At 37.6% G+C, this 12,969-nt stretch overlaps 1 protein-coding gene across 1 annotated transcript in view; it reads left to right on the top strand.

Moving 5' to 3' along the window:
* Window positions 1-12,969, top strand: part of ACSBG1 (acyl-CoA synthetase bubblegum family member 1) — a 415,596-nt gene that overhangs the window by 224,618 nt on the left and 178,009 nt on the right. Inside the window, exon 7 of the mRNA XM_044077462.1 lies at window positions 3,387-3,536. Coding sequence (XP_043933397.1) covers window positions 3,387-3,536 — 150 coding nt within the window. The remainder of the gene's footprint in view (window positions 1-3,386; window positions 3,537-12,969) is intronic.

Genomic DNA, 12,969 nt, shown 5'->3' with positions numbered 1-12,969 from the left:
ACGTCATCCTGTTTGACCAACCTTGAGATACATGTGTTTTTCATGTAGATTGAGATGCCTCCACATTTAGCCCCTGCCTGTGTAGTAGCTGGTCTAAATGTGTGAAGACATTACATCCCTACACTGCTGGGGGCTCTCTGTGGCTTTAAACCATGTCTAGGTAACTGGAGAAATGTCTGCATTCTCCAAGGTGAGGAGGTAATTATTTAGACTCCTGGCACTGAGCAGTAACAATTTTGCTAAGTTGGAAGGTTTGTCAGTTTGGCATGGCCTAAAAAATAACTTTGGGGAAGGACAATGTTTTAGACAATATTCCGAAGCCTAGCTGGGACAGGTGTCAATCATCCTTGGCAAAACAACATGGTCTGTTGACCTTATCTTTCCATGCAGTTGAATATTGTACCCCCTTTGAATTACATCAGAAGCTAAACTAATTATTAAAGTCAATCATCCTTTGTTCATATAGTGGCATCATCCTTGGTGAAGGTAGATGCTGCTCAGTGCTAGACTCACACCTGCCATGGGCACATAGTCTGAGAGATCCATAATGTCTCTCTTCATATAGTCCAGGGAGGTACCTCTCAGGTCATTTATGCCTACATAGACTATGACTGAGTCACGATACTTGTGGTTCATTGAATTGAGTATGATTGTGACTTGGTGGATCCTGGCCCCTGATAAGCAACTGACTGTGATTTCCTCCTTGTTCAGCCTGGTGAGTTGGACATATATCTGTCTCATAACAGAGTCTCCTATGACCAGAGTATTGGGTAGTGTGCTGGCTTGCATTATGGGCCTTGTAGTTGAGGTTCCATGGGGTGTATGTATGGTGATGGATATTGTTTTGGTAGTTTCCTTTTTGGGGATGCTGAGGATAACTGATGCAGGTCTAGGAGGTCTTGGGGTTTAGGAAAATTATTTTTTAGTACTTCAGCATATGTTGCTCTATATGTTGGGTGCATATTGTGTGCAGTGGATTGACGTGCGTGTTACTGACAATCAGATTATTTTGAGTGCTTCCATTGTGAAAATCTTGCCTGCAGTGGCATTGTGTAATTATGCCTCTCATACTGTATCAGTTTCTCTAAGGATTATTTGGATGCCAGTGAACATGAGAGAATTGCTACATTGTTTCAGAATTCCTGTATCCATCAGACTGGTGATGGAGAAACTGGGGAAGTGCATAAACATGTTAAGTCCTTCTCGGTACAAGAAGGGTTAATAGTGGGTTAGTTTGGGTGCTTTTGAGGCTAGAAGCAAAAACTGGACTATGTAAGAATAGATTCTTGGGGCAGTACACCTCAGCATGCAAAGTAGTACTGGATATAGTTTCAGGGGTAGTTTTATAGGGAAAATCTAGTTTCTATGTGTATGCAATTATACATGAAACAGATAAATACTGATGTATGATAGCTATGCATTTATAGAGGCAATGAAAACCGAGTACACTGACTAAATAGTGCTCTGGCTAATAAAACAACCTAACTTTAAGCCTTTCTGTTCATTTCCCATCTTGGACAGAGCAAGCTAGCACATACCTGCCACTAGGTGAGTAATCCCAAGTCGTCTTAATGTAAAAATACACAAAGACTAGCTAATTGTGAAAAACTAACAGAAACCAATTCCACAACTAATCAAAACTTTTAAGGCAATATTCAGTTAATCCAGATTAAGGTCTCTGGAAAACAAATGCATTTTACAGTAGTAAAATGTAAATAAATACAATGAATAATTCAAGAAAACAACAGCAATACACTTAAATAATCTAGAGAGGTGCAATTTTTTTAAGAAAAAAATCTCAGCCTGGATTACATTAGATGCAACAAAAATACTCTGAGTACACAGGCATGCAAATCAAGTGTTGCTGAGCTTTGTGGAATGATGAGCATATTTACAGTTTGCCCAACCTATAGGTTAAAAAAATTAATATGTGATATTTATTGTGTATATAAATTAGACTGTTCATATGAATTTTGCTTATGCTCATATGGTTGTATCTTGTATATGTATTTATTTATTTATTTATTTATTGTCATTTTTTGGTATGCTATTGACAAACAACTTTGCAGTTTTTACTAGTATATAAGAATTTAATGGGTACCTTTTAATATTATAATCTTCATTTTATGTGTAGCTCTTTTTTAATTTTGGGTTATTATTTATGGACTCAGCACAAGATGTTGCTTTTTAATATACTTTTCTGCATTCTCTGCATTACCATATTTTATAGTAGGATGCAGCTGTCAATATGTTTTACTTGTCTGCTCAGAAGATAAATAGTTTTGTGTGACCTCCACTGTAAATAAAAACAACTTATGGATCCACAATTTACTAAACCAAAAATGACAAAGCACAGTGCATAAAATGAACTGCCTAAGTTAAGACTTACTCAAATTTTGAAATTTAAAATACAATTGCAAGTTGTAGTTGTTGTTGTTGTTATGACATGCTCTCTGGTACAACCCTTCATAACTCTATACTTAAGTATACCAACCTGAAGGTCACACAGACAAAGAGGACAAAAGGACAAACCACTTTAGAGTGGGAGCCATGTATATAAAATCCCTTTGCATGGACGCTTGTTGCACTTTGTCTTTTATTTTCATTAACCACATCTGTTTTATATTGGGGTGCAAACAGTCAGAGTTAGTATTCAGTCTGTAGTTCTTCAGTTTCCTTCTTGGGGAGAAATTAAAAGTGAAATTAAAATGTCATATACTGCTTTTCCATATGTATCGCACCTTTGGGATTAGATTACTATTTCATGTTGCTATAAAGGGTTGAGTGGTTATTAATGTCTGCATTTCCTGTAAGAAGAGAATATAACTGATGTTAATGGATCTTTGGTTTGTGTTACTGATTGATTATATCTTTGCACCAAAACATTGCTTGTTAATTTCATTCAGTTATCAAGAGTTTTTTTTGTATTTCATTTCTTTTTTGCAATGATCCTCATGTCATCATTGAAGAGGGACAAACAGCTCCGATGATTTGTCTAGTTATGAAATCAAAACAAAGTTAAAGTAAGATTTCGGACACATTTTATATCTGGAAAAAGTAATGCTGCACTGAAGCCTTGTATTTCAGTTTGAATTCATTCAGCAGTCAGCTTGGTGATATGTTAAGTGGTAGGCCTTACTTTTACAGCTGTAATTTGTAAGCCATACAATATATTTGTTTAGTCTAAATGAATGTTTGAAATTCTACATAGTATTCAAATACTACTGTAGCTTGTTGTCAGTTTGAAACTTTGTCCCATGCTTTAAATTCATTGACACTGCTCACAAAACATTTTTATTACATGAACCCTTCCACACTTCTGTTATTGTAAAAGTTAAGTTTTTTTCCAACTAACATTTATTGCTCTACTTCTTTTTTTTTCCCAGTGGCAGGAGTTCATGGATCTTGGTGTGGATATTCCTGATACCCAGCTGGAGGAAATCATAAGTTCCCAGAGATCTAATCATTGTTGTGTCTTAATATACACCTCAGGAACAACTGGGACTCCCAAAGGAGTTATGCTGAGCCATGACAATGTAAGATTTTAATATATCATGTTGCAAAAGAAGAAAAACTGTTGGTACATAATTTTTAATACCAAGGGCATACCTGCAGATCTAGATGTATATAAATGCTAATACTGTAATGTATCTGAATATAGAGTAATGGTGAGTGTGGAAGAGAGGTGAAGAAGAGAGTACAGGCAGGATGGAGTGGGTGGAGAAGAGTGTCAGGAGTGATTTGTGACAGACGAGTACCAGTAAGAGTGAAAGGGAAGGTCTACAAGAGGGTAGTGAGACCAGCTATGTTATATGGGTTGGAGACAGTGACATTGACAAAAAGGCAGGAGTTAGAGCTGGATGTGGCAGAGTTAAAGATGTTAAGATTTGCACTGGGTGTGATGAGGGTGAACAGGATTAGGAATAAGTATATTAGAGGGTCAGTCCAGGTTGGAAGGTTTGGAGATAAAGCCAGAGAGGCACAATTACGTTGGTTTGCACATGTGCTGAGGAGGGATGCTGAGTATATTGGGAAAAAGATGCTAAGGATGAAGCTGCCAGGTAACAGGAAAAGAGGAAGGCCTAAGATAAGGTTTATGGATGTGGTGAGAGAGGGCATGCAGGTGGATGGTGTGAAAGAGTATGATGCAGAGGACAGGAAGAAATGGAAACAGATGATCCGCTGTGGTGACCCCTAACGGGAACAGCCGAAAGATAATGATCTGAATATAGTACTACACCTACTTTGAGATATTTCTACATCTTTCTTTGTGACTCTAAGAAACCCTTTTTCTCAATATACTTTAAGTAGATACCTTTATTTTATGTCAAAGGCGTTTTTGGTTATAAGGATAGTAACTCCTGCTGATGCATTTTATAGGGGGAACATGCATAGGCATGTAGTTGTTGATTTTTTTACTTATTTCTTAATTGGATAAATCCAGTAGGCACAGGCATATCTCTCAACCTTTTAACTCAAGAAGTCTGGACAAAGCCTAAAATAATGGGGGTACAAAGGCCCATAAATAGGGACAGATTTTAAATATTGCTCTTATGAATTTAGAAAGTTGATAGAATAACAGGTTTTGTGTTAACATACATTTTCTTAAAGCTATAAAGTCTGCAACTGAAATGCATGCCATTCTTTAGTGACATTAATCCTCAATGAGGTGCCAAAAAACTACAAATTGTATGATGAACAAACCAAAAATATCAAGCAAAATTCTGGACATTCTGCAAAAATATGAACACTTGAGAGGTGTGGGCACAGGTTCTTCTATTCATGGGCAACCAGGAAGCACTTTAGATTAAATAATTTGTTTACAGTAAATGATTAGGCAATGGGCAGAGAGGGAATCAAACCCAGGACTACAAAATTAATCTTTTCAGCAGTTCATCGTTGTAGTCCTCTGTACTACACAACCAGGCCACTAATCTTGATTCCATTAAACTGATTATAGAAATTATATGAAACTGGGACATGAGACTGATTAGCATTTGCTGATTTCATCTGGGTTTATGTTACTGTGATAACATTTCATTGCCTCTTGTCAGGAATGGTATACTATGACTCACTACAACTGTGTAATAAAACTTACAGGATCATAGGAGGTTGCTAGACTAATGGCCCTAAAGCCTTTTTCAGCCTAGACTTTCATTCTCCAAATTTCCCAGTTATCAATGCCCTTGGGCTAGAACAGTTACAGTATATGCCTGTCACTTAATATCATGTCTGTGACTTATGTCCATAAGGGCCACTGGTGACAAGCCAGGGGTAAATTTGCAATTTCACATCCATTGTTCTAAATTCCATTTGAATAGGCTTAGAGAATAGATGTGTTTCACATGAAATGGGATTCTGTTCCAGAGAAGGGGTAATCTCTGTGACACATACCTATCTATCCGGCATGTTTGATTTATGTCTCAGAAGAGGTTTAGATAGCCCCTCTGTAGTCTGTAGGAGACCCAGTACAGGGACAGGGCTGTGAGGTGGTCCACATAGGACATCTTATCTACACCTTGTATTCTTTTAGTGAGGAACCTCCGTGGCTGCTCCAGTTGTTGGCTTGCACCTGGTTAAGTACCTGCTGAAGGGTGTATTGTACTTGATTATTGGTCTAACGAGAGCCGAGTATAGTGGGACTATGACCTCCTTACATCTGCATGATATGCCCTTAATTACAAGTTGTGCCATGGAGAAAGATTTATTAATTACTATGGATGCATGGTCATCAAAGTTCAGGTTGCTGTCAACCTGAGTTTCCAAGTCTCTTACCACTCAGTCTACTCTTAGGGAAGTGTTATCTATGTTTTAATATGCAGTCATAGCTGTCTTCTCAAAGGATATAATTATATATTTTTCACACTGAGTTTCAAGCCATGGTTTTAGCACCCATTATTTGTCTGTGTCAGACCTTCTTGGTGGATATCTACATCTTTGTGGGATTCAAAGATTGTACCCAGCTTACAGTCATCAGCAAATCTGGCTAGACAAAGGCCCTCTACATTTGCCTTGACTCCATTGGTGACATAGGAATGTATGTATAAATCTGTGAGTTTGTCTGTAATACTTGAGTGAGATGTTGTGTCAAATGTCTTTGCCATGTCCAGGTAGACTGTGTGTACCATTTTGTCCATGTCCATGGCTCTAGTGGCCTTCTCAAAGTGCAAGTTTAGTAGGCATGACCTGCCTTTGATGAAACTGAAGTGGGATGGGTACAGTGATTGAAGATTTCCTATGTCTTTGTTTATCAAGTCCACAATAATTCCTTCCATGGCCTTGAATATAAGAGTAGTGAATCTTACGCATCTGTAGTTCCCTGGGTCTGTTGATGGCCCCCTTTGTGTAGAGGGATGACAGTTGCATTCCTCCATTCCCTAGGGATGAAGCCTGTCTGGTGGCTGTAGTTAAACAGAGATTCTAGAAGGCCTGACATGTCATGTTTCAACCTATTTAGGAGGCATCCTGGGATATTATCAGGACCCACTGATACAGTGTTTTCAGCTCTGGAGAGTGCAGTGAGGACCTGTTCTTTAGAGATAGTTGGGGGAGAAATGGTAGAGGTTATTTCCTTGGGGAGAAACTGGGTGTGATGTGGGGGTGAAATTAGAGCTAAATTTATCGGCCAGCAAATTTGCTATCTCCCACAGTTCAGTATAGGAAGTTTCATTTACTATTAGTTCAGCACACTGTTGGGTATGCTCTTTAAGGTAGCGTACATAACTGAAGAAATGCCTTATGGTTATCCTTAGCCTGGGCAGCTGTTTTTGCCTCAAAATTGACTTTGGTGGACTTGATTAGTCCCATGAGTTGCTTGTTGAGACTGATGAAGGAGTTTTTTTTTTTTTTTGTCTTGTGGGCATAGCACTTCCTATTTTATGGACAGGATTTTCTTTCCTTTGTTGTTCACCCCATTTTTAGTGGGGATCCACCAAGGAGGCTTGCTTTTGAAATTTGTCCTAAGCTTGTTTCAGTTTGGAACTGCTGTTTCTATCCAGTTATTTACATGCTTGATCAGGGTTTCTGTAAACACTTCAGCACAGGCCACCATATTCTCTGAATTTGGGGACTTCGAATTAAGCTATGCCTTCACTTAATAGGAGGTAGTTAGCCTTGGAAAAGTTCTTTAAGATTCTGGGGTTTGCTGTGAGTTCAGCCTTTATATTTATTTCAAGGGTTACTGCTTTGTGATCTGATCTGATTACTGCAGATATTACACAGGGGGTGCAACATTCCCTCATATTTTTGAGTACCAGATCCAAGATACTTGCATCCCTAGTAGGCGAACAGACTAGCACTTCCAGGGTGTTTGCACCAGGAATCTTTGAACCTGCATGTTAGTGGTTGTGTATGTATCCAAGTTTATGGTGGTTGTGTATGTATCCAAGTTTATGATAGTTGAAATCACCCAGGAATATGGTGATGGGCTGAATTGTGAGTTACCCCAGTACATTTAAGTATGTGGTACGGTTCTCCTGTGTCATAGATGGGGACCTATAGCTAGCAAGGATATGGTAATGGACTTTATCTAAGTTTAGTTAGACATGGAATAGCTCAAGTGTGTCATATTGCTTGACCAGAGTTGAGGTGTGCTTACTTTTTATGCTAGTTGATACACCTTCACCTTATGTGTGTATCTACTGCTGGTCTAAATGTGTGGAAGGCATTATAGCCTTGTACTGCTGGGTGTCTTCCGTAGCTTTAAACCATGTCTCAGTAACTGCGCAGATGTCAGCACTCTCCAAGGTGAAGAGTGCTTCCAGGAAACTGAGCTTTTTGTTGAGACTCCTAGCATTGAGCAGTAACACCTTTAGTTTATCTTGCATAGAACTTACTATGCTGAAGGATTTATCATATTGGCATTGCCTAAAAAAGGCACTATAGAGGTGGATAACGTTTTGGCCAATATCGGAAAGCCTATTGGTGAAAGGTGCAGACCATCCCTGGCAAAGCAGCATGGTCAGTTGATTATGTCTTCCCAAGCTGACAAATACTGGACCCCCTTAGAATGATACCAGTAACTAAGCCAATTGTTAAAGTCAATCATCTTCTGTTTATATTATGGTATCATCCATGGAGAAGGTAGAATATTGTTCAGTGCTAGTCTCCTACCTGCCTTGAACACATACTCTGGAAGTTCTGTCATGTCTCTCTTGATATAGTTCACGGATGTATATTTCAGGCCATTAACACCCGCATGCACTATGACAGAGTCATACTGAGCTTCAGTGTCCTGAGTTTATGTGTGATATGGTGGATCTTTGCCCCTGATTGGCAACTGGCCATGACTGTCTCCTTGCTCTGCCTGGTGAAGAGGTCATCGGTATCTCTCACAACAGAGTCTCTGATGACCAGTATATTGAGTTGTCTGGCAGTTTGCCTTAAGGATTTAGAGGTTGAGACACTGCGAGATGTGGTTGCATGTGTGCTGGGGAGTGTTGTCTATGTAGGGTGTTTGAGAGGTTGCTGAAGGTAGTGTATGGTAGGCTTTTGATATTTGGGTAGATTGTATTTAAGAGCTTCAGCATATGTGGGTTTGTGTCTGATCCATAGTAGGTGTATTGTATATCTGTTGCTGGCAACCTGCTTTGATCTATCAGTGTCTGTATGCGAAGGCTTTGCCTTCAAAGACAATGTAATTACATCTCTCATATACTGTATCAGTCTGCTTAAGAACATGGTGGTTGCCAATAAACATGAGACAATTACTACATTGTCTCAAGATGCCCATTTCCACCAGGCTGGCTACAGAGACAATGGCTGTGCATCCTCTTTTTTTGTGATCTAGGTTGTGCTGTTGGGGTTTAGAGTTGGGCTGGGAGGAGAGGTCTAGGATTGATCTATAACAACAATCTTGGGGTAATACTTCTCAGTGGGCAAACTAGCTACTCTTCACTCAGCTAGAAACTTGAGAAAATAACAGAGGAAATTTTATATGGACAATTAAACTCGAAGTGCCTTCTTTTATACAGGGAACTGCAGACTACTACTGCACAGCTCAGTAGAGGTTATGGGAGATGAGTTAGAGAGAAATCCAATAAGTAAACAGTAAAAATGCAGTATAAGTGTATATATAAGGTTCAGATCCTGCAATAATTCACAATTCTCTCATTATAGTGAGTGATACTACAAGACTAAGGTTCCTAGAGTAAGTAAAATGCAAACAGAAAAAATCATTAGAAGTGTAATAAAATGAGGTTCAGATCCTGCAGCAATTCATAATGTTCTCACTATTGTGAGTTATACTACAAGACTAAGGTCCTCAGACCAAGTAAAATACAAATAGTAAACAGTAGTAGAAATTAAATAAATGATTCTCAGATCCTGCAGCAACTCACAATTCTCCCACTACTTTGGGGGAGGGGGGGGGGTACTACAATACTAAGGTCCCAGATCAATTTAAAAATGCAAACAGTTGATTTTTGGTTAAAACAATAAAAATGCAGAAAGGAACAATACACAATTCAGATATAGCAATGTGCACTAGTTGAAATGGGATTATATGACATGGATTGCATGAAACAGAGGCTAACTCAAGATTTAAGAATCTAATGGGAGTGTTTTATCAGTGTGAACTATTAGTGTCCAGTAGAAATAGCACTGGGAGGGGCTTGCAAACTTTAATTTACAGTAGGGGCGGACAGCTAAAAAGGCACCAAGATTGAAAGCACAACAACAGGTGGATGGGTAGGTGAGAAAAAAAATCTAAAAATCAATGCATTCGAACAGCAGTATTAAACTCACTGCTCTTGTATCTGAAGAGGAATGAAGGGTAGTACCTTAAACAAGAAAACTTTCTCTCAGCTTCTCTCACTACTTAGCTAGATCTAATTCCAATTCAAACAATGAATGTAAAAGGAACATTTGAAAACTGATCCTAGCCAACAACTTTTAAAACTTCAAGAAAAACAACTTTGTAGTAAAACAAAGTTTAAAATGCAACAAACTGTAATATAATAATACCAAAATCAAAAAGTTATGGAAATATCCAAACCTTAAATGTAGAAAATCCAAAAATCAATGCAGTCAAACAACAGTTTTAAACTCAAAGCTCTTGATTAATAACTTCTCATATCATTAAACAGGAGCCCATCATATAAGTTAATCCAGTTTAGTAAATGTCCAAATAAAACCTTGAACAGAATAATGTGGATTTCTTTATTGTGGGCTAGTATGAAATGTTATGTTGCTTTTAAGTTACTTGTAAATATTTTGTATTTAATAAATCATGCCAATAAAAAGGAAGCAGGAAAACAATTAATTGTGCAGCATTTCGTCCCTGCGTACTATAATCAAGAAAGACTTGCAACAAAACACTGTCTGAAAGGAAACTGCATTCTGAAGCCATAGTTTTTTTTAGGGTTCCTCATATGAAACTGCAGATCCCGAAAATTGCATCAGCATTATATAGATGCCATTAGGTGATAGGTTAATCTGAAATTCATTTCTTCAAAATTCAGTTTGGCGCTACTAACTACCTTAACAGTGTTACAAAAGGTTATTTATTTATTTATTTTATTTTTTTTTACATTTGTTGACCGGGTATGTCTGACTGAGCCATAGCCCTTTTTCAGCAGAGTCCCGGGGAGAAAAGCTCCATAATACGGTAAAAATAAACTAATGTTATACAAACTGGTATAAAAGACTAAAACCACGAAGTATTTTAACATTGACAAACATAAGACTGCTGTACATACTTGTTTGAATAAGCAAAAAAAAAAAAACTTATATATGGTAATTCTAGGGTAAGGCACATTCTGTTCGGATGATAATACATCGAGAAAGGTGACAACAGAGAGTAGGCTAGTGTTTGAAGAACTTAATCAGTAACAATTTCAGAGAAGAAGTGGAGAGAGGAGGTGTATAGATAGTAGGAAGGAGGATGAGGTAAGAAGTAAGATAAGGTTAGTCATTGAGTGCCCCTCCTAGTCATATAACGTACTATATAAAATAATCAACACAGTAACAATTATGAAACTGACACAAAGGCTGAGGAAACAGACACTGTCAAGAAAAATTGCTCCTGAAATGCTCAGAGATATATATGCAGCCCTGACAACTCAGAAAGTATTTTAGGTTTGGGTGTGTTGTTTTAATTCAAGGCTGTCCAAGAAAAAATGTGAGGCAGCCAAACACTGTAAGTGAAGTTAGAAAATGATTAATTTCTAACAAATTTGCAAGTAAGAATTTTACTGTTTTGGTATACCATTACTATGGCTAGCTTTGGTTGGGCTAGAACTTGATAATTGCAATTGCATGTTGTATAATAAACTCGGATTTTTCTGGCTTAAGTGGTTATTGATACACTTAATTTTATAATAAATAAATGATAATTATGCAATGACACTCCATTAATATTCCAAAATGTGCACACTGATTGGCCAGCATGCCCGTTGTAAATCCTACAATATACCAACGGAAAAAGGCCCAGTCGCTCGGACTTTTTTCTGTTGGTATAAAGTCCTCAAAACATTTTTTTTAAACAATTAAAAAAAAAAAAAAGAAAAAAACGGAGCAACGGAAACTTTCTTTTCTCTGTTGCTTCCATTTCAAAGCATTGATGTACTGGGTACGCATGGGACGCAAGTCCCATACGCATGTTCAGTACATCAAAACAAGGAAGCAGTGTACCACAACCAGTGGAAGATCAGTAATGTGCCATTATACAACTCCGTGGTTGTGGTATATTTAAATTTACCCACGGTTGACTTTATTTAATCACTCGGGCTTCGCCCTTGTGATTAAACCACACCATCCATGGGTAAATCTTCAATATACCACACCATGTAGTCGGTTATTGATTTACTACATCATTTACACCATCTAGACTGCCTTTTGAGTACAAAATCATTTGAATTCTTAAGTCCATTACTCAAAAGTATATATATTTCCACTTTGTCTTCTAGGCAGTAATGTTACCTGGGACTGATGGTCACACAGATGGCCTTGTTTGTAGCAGTTCCTTGAACCCCAGTTCTCTATGTTTGATTCTTCATTCTCAAGTCTCAGATCTTTGAAGCAGGCCTGCCTCTCTTATCGATGCTTTAAACAACCAAAATGTGAAAATGATGACAGTGCAGTTTCCCAGATGAAATATTCTCAATGCAGCTGCAAACTCTCTAGTACAGTAGAGAAAACATACTCTATTGTTGCATTTTTAGTAAAATAATTCCAGTTATAAGTGTTATTTACCTAGTTCTGTCTTATTCACATATTTTATAGCAACGCTATTGCTGTTTACTTATCTTTCCTACATTAACTGGCAGGTTAGCTCAGAGATCACGTCACTTTTAAATAATCTCCCTGACCTTATTGCATAGATTGTCTTCTTGATACAACTCACCCCTTTAGCAAGATGTTTGTCATATGAATAATATTTCCAATACTCCTTGAAAATATTTATATATATATATATATAGAGAGAGAGAGAGAGAGACAGACAGAGAGAAATGAAATGAAACATTTCATACCTCAAGACATGTTTCTCAACAAGATGTAAAGGGTGACTTGCCAGTAGGCAGATACAAGTAACGGTAAACATAAAGACTGACATGCATCTTTACCATAATGCAGACTGTTTTTGCTCACTGAGCACAAGGCTAACCTATTGGGTATAATTGTTACCTAATAAATGTGTATGTCCCACTGTGAGACCACTAGAGTTACCCTTTTTTACTGCTGTCTGTGCTGTAAATTATGTTATACACACATCTTTATTATCAGGGCACAATATTGAACTCAATATCCATTTTGCTTACTGCATACATATATACTATTATACTATATCAGACTTCTCAAAATGTGAAATTAAACAGTCTGTCTGTGTACTTTACAGATTATCTTTAAACCAGTGATATAATTCTGTTTTATTCCATTTATTCAGGTTGTATTATGTTACCATAAATCTACTATGTTATATTTTAGTTAAGCATACAAAGGCTGGTACCTATTACTTGCTGGTATATAACA

The sequence above is a fragment of the Protopterus annectens genome, chromosome 7.part0, assembly GCF_019279795.1.
Source record: "Protopterus annectens isolate FY-2018-M chromosome 7.part0, PAN1.0, whole genome shotgun sequence".
NCBI classification, from domain to species: Eukaryota; Metazoa; Chordata; order Ceratodontiformes; family Protopteridae; genus Protopterus; species Protopterus annectens.
Note: the sequence above shows the minus strand (reverse complement) of the source record. Positions and strands in the feature narration are given on the sequence as shown.